This window comes from Miniopterus schreibersii (genome assembly GCF_964146895.1).
Source record: "Miniopterus schreibersii genome assembly, chromosome: 9".
In the NCBI taxonomy this organism is placed as follows: domain Eukaryota; kingdom Metazoa; phylum Chordata; class Mammalia; order Chiroptera; family Miniopteridae; genus Miniopterus; species Miniopterus schreibersii.
This window is the reverse complement of record NC_138118.1, coordinates 7,942,099-7,968,812: the sequence shown is the minus strand read 5'-3', so window position 1 is coordinate 7,968,812 and position 26,714 is coordinate 7,942,099. Positions and strand designations below refer to the sequence as shown.

The following is a 26,714-nucleotide window of genomic DNA, read 5'->3' as shown; positions in this document are numbered from 1 at the left end:
CAGCAGTACTTGGGGGGGGAGCATCTCTGTGTCATCTCCCAAGGTGCCTTCCCGGAACAGTGAGACCTTCTCACATCACAAATGGTGCCCGCCCCCGCCCCCCTGGAATGATTTGGTTAATCGTTTTAATTTCCCTCTTTTTCTTTTTTTGTATTCGAAGACATGATCCTGATCTCTTCATATCTTAGTTTTCTCTGTTGGGAAAAGCAAGCAAGGATACCGTATTGCCCAGCAAGGAGGCCATAACAGTGGAATCTCAACCCAGAGAACCAGGTTCCAGTAAAACTAGTGCCACTAAATAGCTCTATAACCTTGGAAAAGTGATTTTCTTGTGTTTAAAATAGTCGCTGGACTAGTACTAGGTGGTCTCTAAAATATCGTCCCACTTGGATTCTCTTCAAGCAGAGAAAAGACATTTGGTCTTACAGGGAAGACAGGGGGCGGCACAGTATTGATATTGTTGATATTGAGCAGAAACAGTATTAATTGCATCTGTCGGTCTGTCTCTCACACTCACATGCGCGCTCGCGCACACTCACACACACACACTCTCAATGGGAACATTTCAGCTAAAGGAGATCAGCCTAACAGAAGCCCAGCAGTGGGTGTAAGGTTAGCTTTCTCCATAAATGTTTTGATAATTGTACACTTGTAATTAAGTTCTGCTTGAGAAGACTGGTTCTCACGGTGCAACTTGAGAACTTCCTTTATTGCTTACTCAACTCCAAGCTGAGTGGGTCTCTATGTCCTACTAGCCGCCAATTTAGTGTGTTGTGTTAAGGTCCAAAGCATGATGATACCACTGAGAGGTGGTATTTAGTGTGTTGTGTTAAGGTCCAAAGCATGATGATACCACTGAGAGGTGGTCTCATCTACCTGACTTCTAACCAATATCTGGTGGCAATTAACAATCAGCATTTTTTGAAGGCAAAAAAAGTACAAAAATCTGTAGATATTTAGGATTTGAAGAATATCTTCTCATCTAAAGGAGAGCTAATTACACTGTTTTTCTTCTAGGGGGTAGTCGATTCTGAATTTCTAGTGTTGTGTGTGCATGCATATATGCGTGTATCTGTCTCAAATAAAGCAACAATTCCAGTTTGGCAACCCCTTAATTGCAGGGATTGTTAAAAAGATTATTATGCAAGTTATTGCAGAGAACCCAGCACCCTATAAAGTCATGTGGCAGGAACTCGGGATTTCTCAATTTACCACATTAACACTGCAATAAACCAACCGCTCTCTGGAAATGTCAGGCCAGGAGGGCTACCTGGAGGGTGGATTTGCAGGATCTTCTGAAGAAACTTTGTTGTTGCAGGAGGGTAGGCAAATCACAGTCATTTTGTTAATTCCTTGCCTTCCTCTTTGGTTTTTCTCCTTTTATTTCTCTCATTTTTCCAATTACATACTGAATGTAGAAAGTTTGTAAAATGCGTAAAAGTATAAAGAAGTAGAAATAAAATTAATTAAAATCCCACCTTCTAGTCACAACCCCTATCAACCTGTAGAAACACTCCTTTCCAGTCTTTTTACTCATGCATTGAAAAGGTAGTTATCCCCTGCTTTTTACACTTAATATTACAGGACAGGCATTTTTCTTATTTAAAAAATTATTTGTAACCACCATTTTCAATGGCTACCTAGTTTTTTATTTATGGGATTTGCCTAAACAGACCTCTATTATTAGATATTAAGTCAAAGTCAATTTTTCACTTGCGTTAAAAAAAAAATACAACATTGATCATCTAAATATCAAAATATTTGTGTGTATTTGGGATTACTACTTGAGTACAGGTTACTAAAAGTAGAATTACAGGGTCAGAAAGTAGAACATTTTATTTTATTTTTTAATTCTCACCTGAGGATATTTTTTTCCATTGCTTTTTAGGGAGCAGAAGGGACAGGTCAAACCCTTCAGTTCAAGGGCCAACACGCTAATCACTGAGCCAAACCAGCTAGGGCAGAAAGTAGCACATTTTAAAGCATCTTTAAACACATTGTGAAATTGCTATTCAGAAAGATTGCATAATTTTTATTTCTACCACCAGCAATACATGAAAGGACCCATTTTTTTAAACACACTTTCATCAGTTGGGGCATCCACATTTTAATACATATCTTTCCTAAATTGATAAGAAAGTTAAATATCATATTTTCATAGTTTTAATTCTCAGTTATTTGATTTCTGTGAAGTTGATCATTTTACCAAATGTTTATCATCCAATTGTATGTGCATATTCATATCCTTACCCATGGTCTATTGAGAATTTAGAGGGCTTCTATTTACTCATTTCCGTGAGCTCATTTAATCCTTAGTCCATAATGTTTGTTTTAGTATTTAACCTCAAATGATTGTACTTCAAACCTACCTGTATCTTTTTTTTTTTTAACTTGTTCTTATTTATTTCAGAGAGAGGAAGGGAGAGGGAGAGAGAGATGGAAACATCAATGATGAGTCAGTGATCGGCTGCCTCCTGCATACCCCCCTACTGGGGATTGAGCCCCAAACCCGGGCATGGGCCCTGACCTGGAAGCAAACTGTGATCTCCTAATTCATAGGCTGACACTCAACCACTGAGCCATGCCAGCCAGGCAACCAGTTTATTTTTATTTTTATTTTACCATTGTGGATTATTTAAATTTTGTATTGGTTGGCAATTCAGCAAGCACACTTATATTTTAGTTGAAATGATAATGTATGTCCCTCTAATTGTTCCCACTTGGAAAAAGCCCAAGGGACTGGTCTAACAGCTACTAACCAGAGTTTATTTTTTAACTGGTCTAAACTGCAAGCATAGTGACTAAGAGGAACTACTCAGTTTGTAAAGAACTGGCTTTGTAAACCCAGCCTTATAAAGTGACCACAGATTTCACAAATCAACGTCTGTGCCCTGTTAGAGCACGTTTGTGAAGAGTCCCTGTGTAACCTGGGATCCAGTTCTGTATCTCCAAGGAATTGGGCAAAACATCTAGCTCTTGACATGCCTATTTCTTCAGCTTTAATGTGGGGGCTTTGACTAACTCTCTAAGGTTGCTCTTAGCTCTAAAATTTGGATTAAAAAAAAAAAATCCTGCAATTTGGAGAAACCTAAAAGGATAGCTTTTTTTGCTGTTCTTTAGCTATATGAAAAACACATTTCAGGATAGGCATAGGAAGCAGCCTGGAGCTGTCTAGCTGATTAGGAGTGCTAGAAACACAAACTAGGATTATTTCTAAAGTAACTCTAATTGCCTAAGCAGTGTGACTAGGTTGTCTCTGACTTTTTGTAGTTTCTCTTTTTAAAAACTTTTTATTTTGTTCTGTTTTCCTTTCTTTTTAAAATTAATCTTGGTATATGTCATGTACACCATATTAAATTTAAGTTAAAATATTTTAATAGAGAATTAAAACATTGCAAATTATAAAACCATATGTATCTCATATTAAAACACCTTCCTGTAGTAAAATCCTTACTGACGGTGACTGAGTCACTACCACCACCTGCTGGCATATTCTGTAATTACAGGAAAAGTATCAAAAAGTCAGCTTTTTGAGTGAAATTTAAAAATGACAAGAGATGTTATAGTTTTAAACAAGCCTCTGATCTAGTAGTGAGCAGGTCAAGGCCATCACACCTAAAGTCATACAATGCTGACTATTAAATTCTTGCATCTGTGTCCTTGGGAAGGAAAAATCCACGTTTTTCCAATTGCTCCAGTAGCATTTATTTATTTATTCTTTAAAATTTTTTGAATTAAACACGTCATGGATGTTGATTGTAGAAAAATTAGAAAACTCAAAGAAGCAGGAAGATTATAAAAGTCACTTACAATGGAATCACCCAAGTGTAAACACTGTTAACTTTTTGGGATATTTCCAAGATCATACTTTTTTTTTCTACATCATTTTTATTGATGGGGTAATACTATTACTAATAACAGCTAAAACTTACATTGCACTTATTATATGCCAGGCACAATTCCAAGTGCTTTACATACATTAAATTTAATCTTCATGGCTGCCCACTGGGGGAGGTACCACTGTTATCTTCATGTTACACACAGGAAACTGAAGCACACAGAAGGGAAGGAACATACCCAGTGCCACATAAGTAATAATCGGTAGAGCTGGAGTTCAAACCTAGTCTGCTTGGATTTAGAATCTGTTCTTAACCAATATACCACCTCTGTGTATTCTGTTACATGGCTATACTTTGTTTAATAAATTATCCATTGTTGGACATTTAGGTAGTTCCTAAGTTGTTGTTAGCATAAACAGTGATGTGATGGTCATCCTTGTAGCTAAATTTTTGCAAATATATATTATTAATACTCTCAGGCTAAATTTCAGGAAGCAAAATGAGGATCAGATGAACACCACATTAAAAAATATATATATTCCTATTGATTTCAGGAAAAGAAGAGAGAGAGAGAGAGAGAAACATCAATGATGAGAGAGACATTGATCGGCTGCCTCCTGCAGGCCCTCACTGGGGATTGAACTCGCAACTCTGGCATGTGCCTTGACTGGGAATCGAAACATGATCTCAGATTATAAGTCAATGCTCAACTGCTGAGACATGCCGGCCAGGCTGTACACCACATTATTAAGGTTTATTTTCCAATTGCCTTGTGTCAGAAAAGTAAAGAAGTACTCAAAGAAAGAAGTGTGTTGAGGGTGTACCAATCAGCACTTCCAGGAACAGGAACTTTATTCATTAATTTTTAATAAATGCTAACATCATAAATTCTTACTGTAAAAAATTCAAGCAACCATTCTCAAGCTCCCTTTTGTAGCTCCTAGGATTCAGCAACAAAGTAAATACACTGCAATTAATGGGAGCTCAGTTTTCCACTGTTAAAAATGTGGTTACAAATAGGGGAAGGGGAAGACTGAAATAGAACCTGTAGCCCTGGAATTAGAGGTGTGGGTATGAATTGATGGTATTAAAAAACATTTATATAGATAGATACAGAAATAGATTTAGATATGTGTATGGGGGTTATGTATATGCATATATGTATGCATTTACTAGCTTCGTCTGCTGAGAGGGCCTAAAAGCAGTGACATCCAGTAGCAATGTGCAACCTAGCTCCTCTCAGATCTTGGTTTCTAGATGCCATTCTTCATGGAAAAGAACCACATCTCCTCGGAGAAATGTCTGAGTCCAAGGCTGGGGCTGGGAGAGTGCAAGAGGAACATGGAACATCTTTGTGTCAGACAGTTTGGAAGTGCTCAAAGAAAAAGGGAGCATGTCAGAAAGACATGGGAGTCAGCTCAAAGGGGCTCCCACTAGTCAAATCTGGGACAATTCAAGCATCAAAATAAATAATGATAGTAAAGAATCCACGAGTTTATACCAATATGAATGAATGGAAGAACGAATAAATGGGGAAAAGGAAGAGTTTTCTTTGATAGTAAAATCCCAACTAATTAATGTAGAAGGAATGATGGAATTAGAAAATCACCACTGCAAAGGAAATGGTGAAATCTGGGAGACATCACTTTCATGTCGTATTCGAAGTTTAGCACCACCTGGGATGCACCACCACGTACGTCCTGATATGGAGCATGGACAAGAGCACACATCGGTTATGTGATATTGCTGCCCAAAATGAAAACCTGACTTAAATCGTGAGAAAACATCAGACAAACCCAAACTGAGGAACATTCTTCAAAACACCTGCAGTGTATTCACCAGAAATACCAAGGTCAGGAAAACCAAGGAAAGACTGAGGCACTGTTTCTATGGAGACTAAAGACACCTGATAACTGAATGCAATTCATTACCTGGGATTTTCTTTCCCTGTGAGAGTCATCATGGGGACGAGAGATGAAGTTTGTTTGTAGATTAGCTAATAGCATTTTATCCAATGTTATTTTCATGACTATCCTGATTTTGGTAATCATACTGTGGTTATGAAACAGAATGATTTGTTTTAGGAAATGCATGCTACAGTAGTTAGAGGTAAAGGGGGGATCAAGTCTGCAACTTACTCTTGGTTTTTAAAATTAACACACAGAGGCAGAGAGAGGAGAGAGACAATAGAGAGAGGGACAGGGGGAAAGATAAAACAATTGCAATAATGTTAATATTGGGGGCGTCTGGGTGGAGGTTATATAGTAATGCTTTGCACTATTTTTGCAACTTAGCATAAATCTGAAATTTTGTCAAAACTGAAAGTAAAAAAAATCAAACAATGTAAAAATGTATATGCTATACAAGGGAAACTGATTTCCTATTCTTTTGTTTCCTCAGACATAATCACAGTTTGGTGGGTAGCCTTCCAAACGTTTGCTATGCGTACACACATGTGTATGTGTGTGGCTGTATGTATGTTCCCATGCACAATGTTTAAGTCGGTTCATATTGTAAAACTGTAATGGAATGTTCTGCTACTTGTTTTTTTTTTAATGCTATATCATTGACATCTTTCTATGTCAGCACATATACATATGTCTCTTTTTAAAAACTAGTCTATAATATCCAGGATATGGCTGCGGTGCAATTTATTTAATAACTTCTCTATTGGTGAACATTTAGCTTGTTTCCTATTTTTCTATAAAAACTGCAATGAGCAGTTTTGCCCGTTTGTATCTGTGCTTCTATGTTACGGACATACGGAATTCCCGAGTCAAAGGATATTCATATTTAACCCCTTAATAAATGTTGCCAGGGCGACTTTAGAAAGCAGAAGTTTACCTAAGCAGTGTCTTTCAGTTACCACTGCCAGACCCGCACCTTCAGAACAAACACAGGCAAAGGCCAAGCTGCGGGCCGCCTGGGTGAGTGTTGGGACCACGAGCCGCTCCCAGCACAGGGCAGGGATAATTGCTTCTCGCGTATTGCTGGTGAGCATCTCGGGCTGTGTTATCTCCCGCAGGCTGGCACATGACTACACTCAGTCTTTTAAGAGTCCATTGTTAACCTGAGGGTTGGTGCCAACTCTCTAAAGGCCCCATAATTACCTGCATGATTTCTGGCATGTTTGTCTTAAGAATACAGCTATTAATTATTGTGAGTCTTGGATCATTACTTATCTTCTCCTTTCCTCTCTTTACTATTTTCTTGACTTTTACTCTCAGCTGACTCAGTAATATCAGTTACGTATCTGTGAGAAAATATTAGAGGTATCAAGACAGGCTTAATATAAATTAATAAATACAGTAATTCCTTTATTATGTCACCTACCATCCCCTTAAAAATATCTGCTGTACAAGCTGGCTGTTCATCAGCAATAGATAAATTACACTGTGGAAGAAGGGCCCGTGCAAAGGAAAGGGAGCAGAAGTAGTTATCCCAACCAATGTAGCCTCTGAGATTGTCTCCAGGCCAATGGAAATGGTTTTGAATCATTACCGTAAATTAGCATATTAAAGATATAAGAGTCGTTTCTAAAGGATAGGAAGTTACAATGTGAAGATCTTCAGGTGGCGTAAGGTTTACTGTTACAGGACTCTAAAACGGTGGAGGGAAAGATCAATAGGTAGTTTTCATGTAACATTTACTGATTCTTGTTTCAAGTCCTGAGCTGGGTGCTGGGGAACACAGACGAATAAGACATGCTTTTTGCCCTTCAATAATTCATATTCTTGTGGGGAACACAGACATGTGAATGTATAACTATAATATGGTATGAAGACTCTATAATATTGGTATATACTGGATACAGATGTAAAGTATCAAGGGAACACAGAAGAAGGAATGATTAGTTCTGACTCAGGGTATCATCAGGAAGGTTTCAATGAGGATGTGAACTTTGGGCTGGACCTTGAAGGATGAGTAGGAGTTCAGCAGGTTGATGAGCCATGATGGAAAGCATTTCTAGGCAGAGAGAGTAATGAATTGCATGAGGAAAGGCAGAAAGGCTGCATTTGGGTCCCTGGTATACTTATGACTTCTAAAGACTCTGAAGGTTAATACAAATCTAAGCCATTTTTTCCCTTCCACTTTCACGTGGGAATCTTGTTAACAGGCAGATCCGAGTTCAGGCAGTCTGGGGTGGGCCTGTGATTCTGCATTCTCACAAGCTCCTGGGGATCCATGCACCACGCTTGGAGTTAAAAGGCTCTAACACTGTAAACTGTTTCCTGCCTCAGTGGGGCCTGCTGGTTGGCTAACCCAGGAGCAAGATAGCGCGAGGTTGTCTTCTGCTGTGAGCAAGTTAGTAAAAGTATTTGAAGCCTCTCCTTTGGAGACTGGCATTTCAGAAACAGATTCTGCATTGTGCCTGAACTAGCCAGGGGTGTAAATTGAGGGTGAGTCATCCTGGAGGTCACCTGTTCAGATGCCATGGGAGCAAGCGCAGCAGGAAAGGTTAGGGGAAGGTTTGGGCAGGCCCAGTCTGTTCCTGTGGATCAGGGCAGCAGGGCAGTGGTGAGCTCCTTAGAGGAGGGTCATAGGGGGTTGGGGGGAGGTGCAAAGCCAAGCAGCACACAGGACACTTGCACAGCTTTAAATCTTCCAGGGCTCCTGCAGAATAACAGCAATTAGAAAAGCATAACCCAAATTACCATTTTGGGTTATTTTGATGATGCTTCTCAGGTGTTTACTTTTTAATGAGAAAGAGCTGCACCAATTGGGATGCTCCATTTTGAATCCATGACAATAATCTTTCTAAAAAAAAAAAAATAACCTTTTTAGAAAATCGTAGAAGCAATAGTTCTTTGCAGAATGTTGGACAAAAGAAATCATGTTTTTGGGTGGTCTTGTGAAGTAGGTGATCTGGATTTTTTTTCTTCCTATTTTGCATACATCACTCAGTCACCTTGCCCTTTCTGGGGAGCTGGTGCCAGTGAGCGGCTTGGCTGCGTGGAAATAGAATCTTGGAGGGGCCCACCTCCAAATGCGATCAGACAGACTGTGATCTCCAAATGCGATCAGGAGCCTTCTGCACTTCCATCTTCCCTGCTATTAATGCTGGTTGTGAAATGCAGTGGGGAGGCTTCATAAAACTAATGCAGGAGGGAAGATCAAGTGATTGTTTTTGCACAAGAAGGACAGTTCTGGCCATGCCTTCCTTCCTGTGGGGAATTTACAGCCGGCATGGATGGTCTGAAGCAGACCACTTGGCTGGAATGGAGCACCCAGGCAGTGGGATATCCTCACTACCTCTGCATCCTTGCACACGCCCCACAAAGACCACTTAGCATGAGTACATGCTAAGGACTCACTAAGGATGAAGTCAGACAGAGACCTAAGCTTATTGGAGAGAATTATAAAATCAGAGGCTGAAGGAGATTGGTGGTGAGGACATCACAATTTATTTATTTCTAATCCTCACGGGAGGATATTTTTTCCCCCATTGCTTTTCAGAGAGAGTGGTCAGAGACAGTGGAAGGGGGAGAGAGAGACAGAGACAGAAACATCGATGTAAGAGAAACACATTGATTGGCTGCCTTCCGGGGCGCCTGCCCTGCAACCGAGGTATGTGCCCTTGGCCGGAATTGAACCTGGGGCCTTCAGTCCGCAGGCTGACACCCAAACCACTGAGCCAAAAGGAATAGCACAAGGACAGCACAATTTGAAGTTGATTCAAGACACCTTTGATAAGCACAGGTCATCTGGACGCCTGCATTTTGTGGCTCTCTAAGTATGTATCTCGGAATCAGGGTTTCTCTCTCTCAGTTTTGCTTCCACCAGAATTCCTCAGACACGAGTCTTCTGTGTTAGGGTGCATAGCAACCCCCTGGGATTACTATGTGGGAAATGCCCATGCCTGGGCAGCACCCCAGCCTGCTGACTCACAGAGGCCCTGGTGCCCATCTTCTGAGGGGCGCTGCCTTCAGGGAGTCCCGCTGATTGACAGGTGGAGGTCTTGTGCCGCTGGGAGAGAAAGCCTTGTTTTCACTCCCCCCGATCTCCCAAGAGCTAGAGCAGAAACCAAACAAAGGGAAGAGGTCGGAAGAAAACAGAATCGACCAACCCCAAGTTTGGTGGAGTTAGATGTATTTCCAAAAGGTTGCGGGCAAATCAGATTTGTGAGTTAATCTGTACTTTCCCTTTACTTCAACCCCGAGGTACATCCACTTTTGATTTTTATGTGCCAGTGACTTTGCCAGCTTAACTTTACTTTTCAGTTCAGCCTAGCCCTTTCCACTAAGAGTTTACCTGCCCGTGAACAGAATAAGCGAGAGTGCTGGGGGCCCCCTGGCTTGGCAGCAGCCGGGCCCAGTTCACCTGCGGGCGCCCTGCCCACGCACTGGCAGCTGCCCGGCTCTCTCAGGGTTCACAGCACCACTGGCTTCCTGCACCTGTGTGTGAGGTTTGCACTCTGGCTGGTCCCTGGCCGACCTGTCATGTTGTAGCTGGAGACCAAGTGACCTGGCCCTTGACCACGTCAAGATACACTGCCTGTCGGACCCGCTGCCCTGGGCAGGCTGGTCCCCAGCCTGGCTTCATTCTGGGTCAGCACCACTTGCTGACCAAAGGGCCCAGAAGTTGGAGCTCAGGTTCATGCTCGTGCTTGGCAGGAATTGCTGGCTGCCAAGCATTTGCTACCAGAATAGGTAAAATGCACACTCACACCAAAAGACAGAAAATCAAAAAGCTTTTGTGCCCTGACAATGGTCTCTCCTGAGATGCACAAAATCTTTTCCTCCTCCCGCCTCTGCCCGCAAACCCCACAAATACGTCTGCGTTGTCCACGCAAAACCACTGGATCCAATTCTCCAGGTTTTTCCTCCATTGTCATAAAATCTCAGAGTTTCCCAGTTCACTGAATCACGCTGTCAATCCAAATGGACTGTAATTCATTTATATTTCTCTTCCTTTTTACCTCCCTCTTTTTCTCCATTTTTTCTTTTTCTAAGATAGTGACAAAAACGTACTTCACTTATTTTCCAAGTTACAAGTGAATTGGGGTATTTCATTAATTCAACAAAAATGTAGTGATGCTGACCGACTAGGAATTAGTTACTGTTCTAGGCACGGGGGATATAGTGAGTAAAATTCCTGTCCACGCAAAGCTAGATTCAGCAGGGGTAGCAGGATAAATATTCCAACTACACTGTTCGAGGCAGTGAAAACTGCCACGGAGAAAAATAAAGCAGAGAAGGGGGTGTAGCACATCAGTGAGTGACAAGAAAGCCTGGCCGAGAAAGTGACATTGGCACAAAGACCCCCAAAGCGAGGTTAAGCGTGCGGCCGGATCAGAGGCAAATGCGTGCAGGCCCCGAGGCTGGAGCGGGCTTCCCATTCGCTCCCTTACTTCCCGGGGTTGCTCTTTCCTGTATTGGCTGTTTATATCATTTGCCCTTTTTCTGTTGTTACTTGATATTTTTTCTTATAAAATAGGATACGCTCTCTACAGGCTTTTGAAAACAACCGTATTGCCTGGCTGGTGTGGCTCAGTGTGTTGAGCATTGTCTGGTGCACCAAGAGGTCACCCCTTTGGGACTGGATCCCCAGTAGGGGGCGTGCAGGAGGCAGCTGGTGGATGTTTCTCTCTCATAGATGTTTTCCTCTCTCCCTCTCCCTTCCTCTCTCTCTCTCTCTCAAAGCAATAAAAACGCATTAAAAAATAAATAAAAATGACCCTATTTATTTGTCTTGTTTGCCATAAATATTTTTCTACCATTTTCTTTGAAATTTTCTTAAGAACCTGTTTTTAATCTGCCTGCCTTTTCCTTGGGACTTCTTTTATGACTTTGAAGTCACAGAAGTAAACTTCTGTCCAAGTTTAGCTAATGATTTATCTATTCTCTTACACTTTCCATTAAAAATTGCCCCCCTGATGTCTAATTACTGAGCCATCCAAAGTTTATTTGGTGTATGGTGTGAAGTGATGACCTAAATTGCCCTCCACCCCAACTGCCAGCTAATTGTCCCAGCACCATTTATTAACTGAACAGTGAAGCATCCATTATTATATGTTAACTCTTAGGCATTATAGAAACTGTTTCTGGGTTACCTCTTTTTCCCCAATGATTTATTCTTGCACCAATATCAGTATTTTTTAAAAACAATTTAAATTATGTTTCAAAATCTGATATGGGCCCCCACAGCATTCCTTTTCAGGATTTCTTTTGTGTTCTTTCCTATTTTTCCTTCCAAGTGGATTTTTGAAAATTTGAATCATTTCATCAAACTCCAAAAATGTCTATTGAAATTTTGATAGAAATGATAAACTATACAAATTAAACAACTGACATCTTAATAATATGTAATCTCCCCATTCATATGTATGGGCTGTCTCTCCATTTATTTAATCTTCTTTTATAACATTCAATAGTGTCATGAACTTTTTCATATTAACTAAAATTTTCTCCCTGTGTGTGACGCCTTGTTTGTCTGCTGTCAGGGTCTAAAGATTTGCTCCTTCAGGGTTAGCAACAGGGTCTGGGGTGGCTAGGGAATTTCACTAGAGAGGCTGGGGCCACAGTAATTTGCCAGCCCAGATGACTTTAAATGAATAGTGTGGTTCTGGGACCAGCAGCACCAGCAACACAAGGTCACCACTATTACAAATACAGATCCTTGGGCCACACCAAGGCCTGCTGAGTAAGACACTGTACTCTGGGGGTGGGGCCCAGCTTTCAAGCCCTGCACATAATTCTGCTGCACACTAACTCAAGCTTGAGAAACACTGCTTTAAACCAATGATTCTTAACCTTGGCTGCACAGTAGAGCCATCCCAGTTGCTTTTCAAAAACACCAATGCCAAAGCTATTTCTCCTTCCCGCACCAACTCTGAATTGCTCTGGAGTGGCACCTCGCCCAGGGCTTTTAACCTCGGGCGATTCTAGTGCGCAGCCAGAGCGGAGCACCACAGCTCTAAGCTTAGGCTCCCACACATGAGGAAGAGAATTCCTCCTAGGGCTGTTGTAGGAATTAAGTGATGTAACTTCTGGGAAAAGCTAAGTAGTGCCAGCAAATGGTAAAGCACTGGACCAATGGTAGTTCCAGTTGTACTGGTCCTCAGGCTTAGAGAGATCGATGCCACATTGTCAGGTCATGAAGGGACACGGGGACAATGAGGGCCCCGTATTGGTTCCTTCTGGTTATGACTTGGAGGTTGCCTGGCCATGCCCGTTATTGCTCTCACGCACCTGAGTGTCCGTGGTTGTTTGCAGGTATTGGCACATGCACATGCGGTTCACTGGAACCCTCTCTGCTTGTGGAGATCCTACTGGTAACAGTGTGGTGATGGGCAGTCAGGCTTTGAAGCCAGGAGGCGTGGATTTCAACCTCAGTCTAGACACTTTAAGCTGTGTGGTCTTGGACACATGATCCAAGACTCAGTTTTCTCATCTGTAAAGTGGGGATGCTTATCACATGAGGCCTACAAAGCCTAGTCCCGGCGTGGGGTTAAGTGCTCCAAAAATGTTGACATTACCCACATTCATTGCTTTCACTGCTTGTGAAGTCATTTCTGATGATTCAAACCACACTGACCTGTCCTACCTCTACCCTCTTTGTTAAGAATTTGTATTTCACTCGTTCGGTGCTGAATGCACCGGTCACTTCCCATACTAGATACACTCAGACTTTTAGATTCAAACCGTGTCCTCTCTGAGACTTTCCATTTCTGTTTGGAATACTGTTTTCAATTTAAATCCAGTGGTTCAATTAGTAGTTTTGTGGCTCTTTGGGGAAGACACTCCATATCGAGCACCAATTTAGACGGTCAGTGAGGAAGAGTTCATTATTTTCTGCAGTGGATGCAGAGAGCTCTGCACAAAGGAATCTGTCTTCTCTCTCAGAAACGTGTCCTTAAGTAGGAGGACCATCTTGGGATCTAACCTACATTGGATGAGCCCTGCCCAGGGTGCTCAGTGGGTTAGAGCATTGTCCCGAAACACCAAGGCTGTGGGTTTGATTCCCGGTCAGGGCACATATGATCATCAACCAATGACTGCATCAATAAGCAGAGCAACAAATCAATGTTTCTCTCAAAACTCAATTAAAAAAAAAAGCATCTACATTGGTTGAGCTCTAGTTCCCACTTTATTATGAACTTATAGAATTGCCAGACCTCCAATTAAGTTAGAAAATTGTACTTGAGTAGTTTCTTTGGCCAGTCCTCCCACTAGTTTCATGACCTGTTTTGCTGCCTTTGTCATTTAAATAACATTTCACTGTTTTAACTTCAGTATGTTTTATTGGTTTTCCAGTTACCTCAATACCCAGGGTTTTACTGGTTGTTCCGGTTTTATCTAAGTCTTCTTGAATGTATTATTTGTTTTGCTGATTCTCATTAAAAAAAAATACTCTTTGACCTTACAAATGAGTACTTAAGAAAAAGGGCCATGATGACAAGGTTGGCAGGTTAAAAGAACTTTCCCTCTATTGGTTTTTTTTTTTTTAATATATCTTTATTGATTTCAGAGAGAGGAAAGAAGAGGGAGAGAGAGAGAAACATCAATGATGGGAGAGTCATTGATCGGCTGCCTCCTGCATGCCCCTGACTGGGGATCGAGCCCACAACCTGGGCATGTGTTCTGACCCGGAATTGAACCCCGATCGCCTGGATCCTAGGTCGATGCTCAACTGGTGAGCCATGCCCGGCTGGGCATTGCTCTTGAAGTTTGTTCCTGTCTCTAAATCTTTAAAATCAGGCACTTAGAAGCTTTGGGGGAAATGTGCAAGGTAAGAGGAAAAAGGTAGAGGTTGGAATTTAAAATTTTGACTTAGGCTTTCATGGAAGGTGCTTCATAAATAAGATTGTATGTGTGTGTGTCTGTACACACACACACACACACACACACACAGGCACACTTTGTTTTATCATGCTTTGCCTTATTGGGTGTCGTGTCTGTACACACACACACACACACACACACACACACAGAGGCACACTTTGTTTTATCATGCTTTGCCTTATTGGGTGTCACAGATGTTTTTTTACAAATTGAAGGCAAGACCCTTCACCAACAAAAGGACTGACTCACTTTTTTGCCATAATTTGTGGTGGTCTGGAATTGAACTCGCAGTATCTCTGAGGTATGTCTGTATGAGATGCTTTTTAAAAAATGAGTTTCTAGACCCCATGATTAAATAAATAATAAAATTCATCTCCCACCTGCTTCTTCCTGAATCTATCATGCTGCATGTAAATGTGGAGAACTTTGTATTTTTAGCAGGTATTTGTCAACTCTGCCTTGGAAAAAATCTGCTAGTAAGACACAGTCGATCCTTTCTAGTTATACAAATAACTGTATATTAAAATACATTTCATTTTCAAAACTGAGGTATCAGCTGTTTAAGTGTGTATATATATATTTTGGGATATCCTGTATTTGATTAACCTTTTACAATTTACATAGTACTTTTCACAAATATGTGTGAATTAGTATTATCATGATTTTAGAGGCAGAAAGAGGTTCAGAGAAGACAAGTGACATAAGGCCACATAGCCAGTGGTAGAACTATGCCATAAACTCATGACTTTTGAATCCAAAGCCCAGTCTCTTTTTATTATGCCACTGAAATCAAGGGGAAAATCCTCATGCACACAAAATACCAAACATCAGAGGGAAAACAAATAGTTTTGGTCTTGACAAGAGCACTCCAATGAAACAATCTGGCCAGCCTACCCTACAGCTAAGTGCTTTTTCTGACTACTTGGTCCATGTCCTAACCCTTAGCCACTGTCTCCTGAAATGTGTTGCTTCCATGGCGTCAAGGTGAACTCTTTCCTCTTACCATCTGTCATCTGTCCCACCGTTCAGGATAGGTTGCTTTGAGTCACACAGTGCTTACTTTATCAGCTGGTTTTAGGGTACAGCTTACGTAAGTACGCTTTAACTTTAGTTTCTTTCGGCACAGAGCAGTGGCACACTCATCCTCCGCAGGGTTGTCCACAAACTTCCTGTCAAGCAGTGCTAAGGCTCCCTGCAGGCTCTGGGTCTGTCAGGGGACCAACCACCGAGTCTGTGTTTTCTGACTCAGGTTGGCTGTTGGTATCTATATACTCTCTTTAAAGTAACGGGTTAATTCTCCTAAGCCCCTCTAATGCAGGCCTTCTCCAAAAGCTGGGGACAATATAAACCAGACCACCCCTGGGATGTTCGGCACCGGGTTCAGGCCGCAAGCCTGTTGTTCAGCCCAGCATTCTGGGGTGGTCATCCATCCACCAGGCTCAGGTGCACTGGCCAATAGTGCGCCTGCACTTTCCCAAACAAATCCTTGAGATCTTGGCAATATTTTATAACACGCACATGCTCATTCAGTTTTACAGACTAAGTCTATTCGGCTGTGTCTTCTACAACCAGCATGTCAGGCACGTGGAGGTGCTCTGGAAACAGTTCTACATGGATTCTCAGCTTCTGCTGGAATTCACATCTATCAGATACAAATCATCCAATTTTTGTAGTATTTTATTTTTATCAACTATAATATAGGCCCTGGGCATACCATCTGGATTATGTATCTTTTGAAAATGTCATTTACCTAAACATATGTAGAGGGATTCTTACTAGTTCAGGAATTATTCACAAGGGAGTTATTGTCAATAGTTCTAAAGTTGCAGGGAAAGAAAATCGTAGCTGCTATACATGCTCTGGCCTGTGCACGGTGCTCTCCTTCCCCGAGAGAGAGAGGTAGAAATAGGTTAAGTGGTTAAGATGGTAAATTCTGTTTTTTACCACAATAAAAACATAAAAAAAAGTATGTAAAAAAATTTACTATACAGTGCTAGAGATCTTCAGAGCAACTCTTGGAAAAAAAAAATCAGAGAAGCCCTCACAACCTCACTAGAGGCTCACTGCTAGACTACAATAAAATGAGCAGCTAGTTACTCAAATGTATACAACAGCCATCTCTCAGAGAAATAACACCTCACACACTCTGATCTCTGGTGAAGTCCAAGTTTCTTCACAGAACTTGCAAAAGGCCTTCATGATCTGACCTCTGTCCATTTCCTTATGACCAACCACCACTAGTTAGTGGTCTCTCTCCAATTCCTTGAACAGGACAACTTCTTACCTTAGCTGTTCTCTGTGCCTCAAACACTTTTCCCATCATTTTTCTTCTGCCCCACTCTATTCACCCTGCAGAGCCAGCTTAAGTATCGTCTCTTTAGGGAGGCCTTCTTTAAACTCCCCACTGAGGTTTGGGCTCTTGCTCTCTCTGGATCAATCCATCAACCCATCCACCATCTCCTAGAAGTCTGGATTTTTCCTTTGTAGCATTTAGTACAATTGTATTTATGTAATCAGGTAATATTAGCCTCTCCCACTGGCCTGAAAGTCCTATCAGGTAGGGACTGTTTCTCTTGCTAATCACTGTATTACCAGCACCCCAGTACCTTGTATACAGCAGATACTTAATACTCTTACCAGGTATATACTCTCTTACTAGATATTCTCAAAGGAGCAGGTGGAGAGGCACATAAAGTTTGTGAGCTTGGTAGTGGAGACAGTGGCTGAAAAGCCAGACATCAAAGACAGGAGGAAGCAAGAGGGAGTAACAAGGAGACTACAGGGTGCTTTTTTAATGTTTCCCTCCCCTTCCCCAACATCCCACTCTCACCCCAACAAGCCGTCCAACAATTCTGTGCATTCATTTCTTTAGGGAATGAGGTATACCTCAGATTACAAAACCAAGGCCAAAATAACTTTGCAGAACTAGAATGTGTTCAAGAAACCAGTCACACTTCAGCTGGATCAGACTTCACCATGGAGATGACTGTGTTCCTCCAAATACCCTTCAGCTCAGGATGCCTACACTCATCCAACATGGGGAAAGAATAAATACTCTTGCTTCTGCTCTCAGTCGCTGAGGAGGAGGTCTCTCTCTGGACTGACCAACACTATTTCTTTTTTGCTGCTCTCTTCCCTTCTCCTTTCCTTGGTTTCCCCTTTCCACGAAGCTTCTTCAGACGCATCTGCTCCTCCTTGAAGTCCTGATGCTCATCTCTAAATGGAGAGAGAAAAAACAAGCCAGTATTTTACAGATTGGAAGAGCACACCAGTCTAGCACTGTTGCCTTAGATAGTTCCTGTAATTAATCCCTGGTTTCTACAAAGCTTGGTGAAAAGAAAGGACAGGGGTCCCCAACATCCAGGTACCCTGTATTCCAAAAGTTCACTTCTAAGTCACAGTTTCCCTTCATAGAAACAATGTCACAAATCGCAGTTAATTCCTAGGCCAGCCATGTAAACCCATGTAATTGGGATACAACACTATTAATTACCCCGAATTTCCCTATAACACTAACACAAACACTGAGAGGAGCAGAAAGTGGGTAAAAACTTCAATACTTAGAGACTTCGAGAGTCCTGGGAATTAGCACCTACGACAAGGAGGAACGGTGTGGAGGAAGCTGCCTTGATGGCAGTAGATAATTCACACCAAAAGGCTGTAGGGGAAAGGCGCAGGCAGATGGAAGCCAATTAAAAAGACAGGCACTCTAGAGATCAAGGCAGCCAGGACTGTGTGTGCACATGATGGGGTGGTGTAAGATGAAGACTGCCTATGGTGTATAAAAATGTCTGTGTTTTATGATCAAATACCTGAAGAACAAACAGTAAGGTGTTTAAATATATAAGCTCTGGAACCCATCTGAACCTGGGTTCACATCACAGCTCCATCATTTAGTAGTTGTGTGACCTTGGATAAGTGACCTTCCCTCTCTGAGTCTTAGTCTCTTCATCTGTAAAGTGTGGATAATAATGGCACATGAATTATGTGAGAGAGGGGTTTGTTGGCCAATTTTTAACTCCCTAGGCTGTTTTAAAAAAGTGATTTTATAGGATATGCTGTTTCAGTCCATGAACATGATGGACACAGCAGACCTCTTGGATTTGCTATGATTGCCCCAAATAATCTATTTTCGACAGAGCAGCCAGAGTAATTCTTATAATAAGTCACATCATGTTACTCCTCTTTTCACAACCCTGCAAATGGCTCCCCATTTCACCCAGAGCAAAAGCCAGAGTCCTTCCCATGGCCCTCAGAGCCCTTAGTGACCTGCCTGCAGTCCTACTGTTCACCCCTTGGTCTGTGCTGCTCTTGGTACACACCAGGTGCACAGCTGCCTCAGGGCCTTTGCTCTGCTCTTGCTTCTGCTTTGAAAGCTCTTCCCCAGGTTCCACTAGGATCACTCATCACCTTCAAGTCTCAGCTTAAACCACATCTCAATGAGGCAAACCCTGACTGTCCTATTTAATACTGTGACCCGTCTGCTCCCTGCCCACCGAGTGTCCTGCCAGCACCCTGATCCTGCCCAGCTGGCTCTACTACTTTTTTCCCCTCCATAGACCTCCAACTTTGTAACATACCACATAATTTACTTATTTACTATGTTTCCCCCCTCTTCTACACTCCCTCCCTCATTCCCATCCACCCCCAGCCAGAAGGAAAGCTCCAAAGGCAGGGGTCTTTGTCTCTGTGGGTGAAAAGCCCCAAGCGCCTCCTAGACCGAATGGGTCGCTGTTTGGAGAACCTGTGCTTCCCTCCCCGTGCAGGCCTTGGAGTAATGTTTTCTTTATTGGAGGCTATCTAGTCTCATCCTGCCCTATGCCATAGTCAGCCTTATGTTCGAGGCACCATTTACCATAGCCAAATATGTGAAAATAATTGTGCTTTTCCGTGGAGAACAAAATGCTAAGTGTTTCTTCCCTGTCCTCAAAGGCAGTCAAGGCTTTACTTTCCAAACAAATGGAGAGTGGCAGCAAACAGGTACATTCCAGTAGCCGAATGTAATTTTGTTATGGGTTATAATTTTCTACTCAGGAGATCTGCCTTCCAAGCGGATGTTTTCTTTTGGGTCATAATAAAATTAATTTTTATTTTCTGAGCCCACACTAATGGCAAGGGAAACTGCCCCCAAAGCCATTCCAGAAGTTCAAATATGCATGGATTATAATCTGTAATAATATATTAACTAAGAAAACCTATCCTATTTTGTTCACTGCTGCTCCCTTGTGCCCATCTGAAGTGTCCACACATGGAAGGTACTTAAAAAAATATATCTGTTGGATAAATGAATGCAGCTATCTGGAATGAACTAGTAATTTTATTACATTAGAGTGAACAGTTCCAAATTAATTTTTGTCTTGTTGCCCTAAGAGAAGCCCAATTAAAACAAGTTAAATGAAAAATAAGTAGGCATTTTAACTTTATACAATTATTCACTGTTAGAATTCTTTTATAATGAGCACATATTAGTTTGGTAATTAAGCCTTTTTTTAAAGAAAACGATCACATAGGTATTTGATGTGTTTTCTCTCTAGAGTCATGTACAGCCCTAAGCTCCCACTTCCTATACATCCTTAAACATACAACTGCATGGTGGAAAGAGCCTACCGCTCTACCATCAGACACCGTTACTCTACTAGAACACCGATTACATGCTACGCTTAAAGGTAAACTCCAGCTCACTCAGGCCACGTCAGTATATCAAATGGGTACCAACTAAAAATGCCAGGAGAGGGTGGAAGGCAAAAGGAACTCCAGCAAAACTACCCCAAGGAAAGAATGGAGGCTCCCCCACAACAGCTAGGAAGCAGATGGGCCATGGGCAGGGACTCTCTTCATCTGACTGACCTGCTCAGCGTTTGGACTAGTCTTCTGCATCCGCCAAGAGTGTTCTTAATGACTAATTAAACATCTCTCTGTAGCTCAATATCCAGTCAATGTTAAGTCACGGTATAAGTGCATGCTTCCTGTTATTTTTGGTATGTCCATCATGGATATTTTGAAAGCCTCCTGTCCCTGCCTCTGCCCCAAACTGTACTTTTTGAACTACCTGGGCACTATTATAAGAACCACAAAACTATAAAGACAGAAAGGCTGTTTTTTTTCCCTTTTCTGATCTACTACAAAAATCTCTTACAGGTTGCTCTTTGTTTTTTTGTCATTACCTGTAGAGGCCATAAAAACGCAGTATCCCCATGAGCGCAAAATAAGTGTTGTGATTTGGATACCAGTCATAAGTCTCCTTCCTCTTGGCCAAAGGCTGCTCACTGAAGAGTTTCACCACTTTCATGGATTTGGAATCAGTGGGCCTGGCAACTTCACCAAACAGCCGGGCACTCAGACGAGACATGCGCAAGGCATATTCTGAAAGTGAAGACATTTTGAGGGCAGCAAGGAGGAAGAGTCCCTACAGAAGATAAGACGACAAACAGGTGTGAGAAATTCCCAGGTTACCGAATGAACACTTTAGAAAATGAAAACACAGCAAGTCACATGTAAATCTGTCCATGCTGTTGGCAGGACATGCCTGGGAGTTGAGATATATCCACAGTCCAAGTGGCTGTTTCCTTTTCATGTTTTACATTTGCAATTTTTACATTTGGTGTTCACATACTATTGCTCCCTTGCTCTACTGACCTTTTTACAATGAACTATTTTGTGATTCAATAGGTTATTTACTGATGGTTAGTTTACCTATTTGTAGGCTAGATGAGGGCAGAGAAACAAGTTTTCCTACCACAGCATTATTATACCTGCAGAAAACACCCACCTAAGCACTCTGCAGAATAAATATGCTGACTGCTTGCCATCTAAAGGTTTAATCATGGCAGAGAAATAATTACGCTGTTGTCTTTATTATCAGCCCTTTGAACACTGATCTCCTCAAGGGCTCCAGATGGCTGAGAACTGCTAATGAGTTATGAGGTCATTTAGCCTCTAGGTTGCTGGATTGAATTCTGCCTAGAGACTGAGAGCCGTTTGGGAAAAACAAACAGAGACAGTAAGGAGTCTTATAGAAACAAAATGAGCTCAAAAGATTCATTTTATTCCTGAACAGAGGGCACTTGGGAATTGTGATATTACCCGTCTTATCTTCCATCTTACATATTCTGCTTTACTGCAAGCTAGTTAAGTTCTTACTAGCTGAAAACAGTAACTTTTTCTTCAGAGGCAGAGAATGTTGAAAAAGGTATATAAATGATATCTGTAATACGCAGAAATTATATAGGTGACATATAACAATCAAGAATGTTGCTGGTGGAATAACTATCTTATTCCATTCCAGTTAAGGTGTAGGGGTAACTACTGGTGGAATATGCTAATTTATGCGACATTTTTGTACATAGTGAGATGAGAATCTTTGCTAAGAGGCCTATCCTGGGGGATAGTTCAGCTGGGATGAAAAGGAGTTGATCTCCAAACAGAAAAAAGTCATCAACCTATTTTGAAAGACCAGTGGGAGAAATAGACAAAAAACTCTCCTAAACAGGAACGGTGCCAAGTAAATTTCAAAAAAGCTCATGCAAGAAAAACAAACAAACAATAGAACCAGTGTTTAAATTAAGGGCTATTTCATGTCTACATCAAGATCCACTGAAAGAGCAGAGGCTGGCCTCAAACCAACTTCAGATTGGTCCATCTCAAACCATTTACCATTCTCAAACCAACCATGCAATCTTGGGCCAATAGTGCCACCTGAAGGCCAGCAACGAGAGAACTGTCAGATCCAAGGTCTCTCTGCCTTTCCTCCATCCCCAAAACCTGGGATTTGTGCAAATCTTGCTCTTTTTCCTTTTGCTTTCAGCGTGCCCAGTTTTCAGGTGCACTTCTCTCCCAACTCTTACTCCACTGCCCAGTTTCCAGGTGCACTTCTCTCCCAACTCTTACTCCACTGCCCAGTTTCCAGGTTCACTTCTCTCCCAACTCTTACTCCATTGTGCAGTTTCCAGGTTCACCTCTCCCAACTCTTACTCCATTATATGGATGGGATGGCTTGGGGTTATATTTTCATCAATGAGGAAAAAAGTCATTAATTGTTTAATGCAGTGATTTTCAACTGGTGTTGCCACAAGAATTTGTAAAACATGCAAAACCTGACTATTTAGTCAGGGGCACTAATCTCTTTTCCCTTGGATTGTCAAATAAAAAAATGACAACCGCCAACACAATAGCCATCCAGTGTGAATGAATCAAAATTATACCTATTTTTTGTCAGATGGGCAAAAATATATTTTTTTGGTGTGCCATGAGATGAAAAATGTTGTAAATGGCTGGTTTAATGTATAAATAGAAAATAGTTAGCAAATCAGTACTTTAAACCTCTAAAGGCCTTGCATATGTCCAGAAGTTGCCTTCAGGAGCTATGTTTTATCGTAGTTTAAGCATGCTTTATCTTTTCTCTGCTTCCCACCTCTACAGTTATGTCTTTCCAAACATCAGATAAAAAAACCAAACTATTTCTTAATCATCTTTAATTACTTTGCGAAATTACTATTATGGTATTAGAATAGACTTTTGTTGCAATTGCATGATACTTCCACAATCAATTATTTGTAAGGTGGCCTAGGAACTATTAGCTAGGTTGTTATCCCCAACCTATTTCCTCTAAATCTGAGTTTCCTTTTAGGAAAACAAAGCTTGCAGGACTATTGTGAGAAATAATTAAGACAGTAGCACTCAGTAAATGGCATTCACTTAAAAAAAAATCTAAACCTGTTGGTAAGTTGGTGCTCATATGTTCTCATTTGTTCCATACAGACACATTTGTTTATTCCTGTCCTCATTTAATTATGCAAAACAAAAGAGATACATACTCCATGCAATTAGACTTGTACCTCTCTGGGATAATATCCTCACTTACAAAGACTGACAGCCAGAGAGACATAGGGGAGGGGACCAGTACCTTGGTAACTTGACAGATAGCCAGAAGGACATTAAGACATTGGTCATTGAAGCTACCACAGGATGCTAAATTACTTCCATGCCCACTTTAGAATGTAGCAAGTTATTGGGACACACAGCTTATAATCATAAGGTCTCATTAGAATCTATTGGAACAGGGCTGTATCGCAAAATCCAAGTCCTAAAACTTTAATGATGGAGAAAGGGAGTAAGTCTTTTCAAACCTGAATCCCTAACTAGAAACAGAGAACCATTTGCTAAATAGAAGGACACTGAAATGGTTATAATAATTACTGCTTTGTAGTCTCCTTTCACATAGCACATATGTGTCTGGTTAAGAATGGCAGAGGAGCTTGGTGTTCTTTTTTCCCCATTAGGCTAAAACAGCGAAAAAGTTCTGCTGTCCATAAATACTGGTTCTAAGACTGGCAAACTGCCACTTTTTACTAGCTTTAAATGAAAAAAAAAAAAAAAAATTGAAAGCCTTATTTAGGACTTTTCAGGACCCTGGTATGCCTATTTATGGATTCTTTCAATTTTATCTTTAAAAAAATACGATGAACCCTAGTCAGCTTGGCTCAGTAGTTAGAGCCTCAGTCCGAGGACTGAAGGGTTCTGGTTTGATTCCGGCCAAGGGCTCCATCCCCTGCCCTGGTTGGGGCGAGTTTGGGAGGCAACCAATGGATGTTTCTCTCTCTCTCTCCCCCTTCTACTCCTTCTGAAAAGCAATGGAAAAAATATCCCCAGGCAAGGATTAAAAAAACAAACAGAAAAACTACGAAGACCCTGTTAAAGGCATTAAAGTAAAAGGCAAATAATTTACATGTCAATTAGACTTTTATTTTCATGAAGCCATGCTGAGGGGGTAAAATTAAATCACTTTTCTTTAAACGTGAACTAAAGAAAACAGTACAACGAAGAAACACTAACTGGAATTGAAAATGCTAAGCAAAACCAAATTACTCAAACACGTTACGCCCACACAAGAAAATCCCCCTATTTCTACTTTGGCATAAAAGGGCAAGTTTCTTTGCTCTTTCTGACAGGTCTCAGGCACTTAGAAGGTCAGGTTCGTTGTTTAACACTGGCTCTGGATTAGGTTGGCCTTTTTTCCTTTGAAAAGCGGAGGAGCTCTTAGCCTGGATATCCCTCAGCGTGGTGAATCCCGTGGAACTTTAAAAATATGCTGACACGTGAGTGCACATGTGTGTAAAACCTGCTGGGGACAGAGCTTTCTCCAGTTTCTCAAAAACCAGCGGCTGGAGTTGAGCACCAGCTTTGGAGCAGACAATCCGGTCGGAATTTGGCCTCTGCGCTCTAATGGCCAGGCGGTGTTTGTAGCAGCACCTACCGCATTCTCGGCCTCCGTTTTCTCACCTGCCACCCGAGGACAGTTGTACCACCCGAGGACAGTTGTACCACCTGAGGACAGTTGCACTACCTCCGGCGTCGGGAGGCTGCCCCGCAAAACTCAGGGCGCAGCGCCTGCCCTAAGAAGCACCAGCCTCAGGGAACGCGCACACTGCGCGCACGTGCCCACAGGAAAACCACCGAAACCCGGTGCCTTAACTGTTTTTAAAGCCCGGCGCCGATTATTTTACTGGGTCGCAGAGACACGAATGCCTCTGAACAGGCATCAGCTTTATTCGGTTCAACAAGAACAGATCACGCCTGCCTGTGATGGAAGGAACGGTGTCGAAGTCCACTGACGCTGAATTGGCCGAGATTTCCCTTAAATATCGCTTTATTCTATCTTTCTTAAGCTGGTAACAAAATTAACCTGCACGCCCCACGCGGTGCAAAAAGCCACGTGCCGAGCAGAGAAACGGAGCCTTGAAAGCTACCGAATCGGGAGACAGTAACTGCGCCGGGGAGGAAAGGACGCCGGGGCCCTTCGTGTGGAAAACGCCCCAATTTACGCAGCAACAGGCCAAGCTGTTGGCGTGATACCGGAGAAACCTCCAAGCCGCTTAAAAACGAACGGACTCCTCCTGTTCTGGGAGACCCTAAAAGGTTGTGCACGCCGCGCCCCGCCCCCCCGCACCGCGGACCCCCGCGGACGCCGCGGCAGCCTTACCTAGCGGTCACCTTCCTCTCCCGCGCGCCCGCGGCCGGAAGGCCCGCCCCCCGCCCGGCGCCGAGGCTCGCGGGCGACGGCGGCGGAGAGCAGTAGAGAAACGAAAGCGTGGGGCTAGAGGGGAACTCTCGTGGGACATCCGGAAGAGCTAGCGACGGGGCGCCTGCGCAGTGAGGCGGCGTGCGGGCGACCGAGGAGACGGCGGTGTGGGAGGAGGGGGCTGGCTGTCCCGTAAGGTGTGCAGGGCTCGCTCGCGGTCGGGCTGGAAATGGCTGCACAGCTGCCCCCCAGACCTCTGCAGCAGTGGCTGTGTGTGTGTGTGTGCGCCTTGTGGTGGAGGGTGAACTGCAGTTTCTTGTTTCTTTCCCTCCTCTTTCTGGGTGTTTTCTTTCTCTCTTCATCCACCCTAGGCCTTGACTCTAGGGACTGAAGAGTCTTCTGACCCGCATGGGGTGCCATGCACCTTTCCTTCCGCCTGTCCACTCATTTTCTAATAGTATCACGTGCAGAAGGCCATTCTTGATACCGCCTTGCTGGATTAAGGGCGCTATTTGGAGCCCTCAGTGTTCCTCTCCCCGACTGGCCTGGGTGCTTCTTCAGGGATAGGGATGGGGTGTTTATCTGACTCCCCAGTTGTTACCCAGACCCTGCTTGGCAGGTAGTAGAAACTCGACACGTGTTTCTTTCCATACTCAATCTACTCTCAAGCAAAGCCATATCCCATAGACATTGTATGAAACATTTATTGCATGTGTGATAGTTTGGCTGAGACTACTACTTATTTTCTGAGCATTATTCAAGGTCTTTCATAAATACTCTAAAATGTACCCCATCAATAAGGCAAATCACTGACTCATAAACCTAGGAGGTATTCTGTTGACACCCTCTTCCCTCCTATAGAATTTTATGTTTTGATATCAATCTGTGCTACAGAATTTGCTTTAATCAAGTTAAGTTTTGAGATTCTGTTATGCTATGATATAACAAGTAGCCATAGAAACTTGGATCTGGTGTAAGAAGGTTACTACAGTTACATTTATACATGGTATAATGAGTATCCCTCATCTTATTTTGCATAACTCAGTCCAAAAAACTGTTCTGGGTAGAAATGTC

At 42.3% G+C, this 26,714-nt stretch overlaps 1 protein-coding gene across 1 annotated transcript; it reads right to left on the bottom strand.

The window, feature by feature from the left end:
* Nucleotides 1–15,168: 15,168 nt before the first annotated feature.
* On the bottom strand, nucleotides 15,169–25,691 carry MRPS33 (mitochondrial ribosomal protein S33). The gene is made up of 3 exons (XM_081148067.1): nucleotides 25,602–25,691; nucleotides 20,788–21,029; nucleotides 15,169–17,839 (listed from the first exon to the last, which is right to left on the bottom strand). The coding sequence occupies exons 2-3, from the start codon at nucleotides 21,000–21,002 to the stop codon at nucleotides 17,734–17,736; spliced, it is 321 nt and encodes a 106-aa protein (XP_081004193.1). The 5' UTR covers nucleotides 21,003–21,029; nucleotides 25,602–25,691; the 3' UTR covers nucleotides 15,169–17,733.
* Nucleotides 25,692–26,714: the final 1,023 nt, after the last annotated feature.

Excerpts from the sequence above, each read along its gene's own strand:
- MRPS33 (XM_081148067.1), bottom strand. The coding sequence starts at position 21,002 with ATGTCTTCACTTTCAGAATATGCCTTGCGCATGTCTCGTCTGAGTGCC. Across the intron at positions 17,840-20,787 it reads CGTTTTTATGGCCTCTACAG|AGATGAGCATCAGGACTTCA; the intron begins GTAATGACAAAA and ends CTCTCCATTTAG.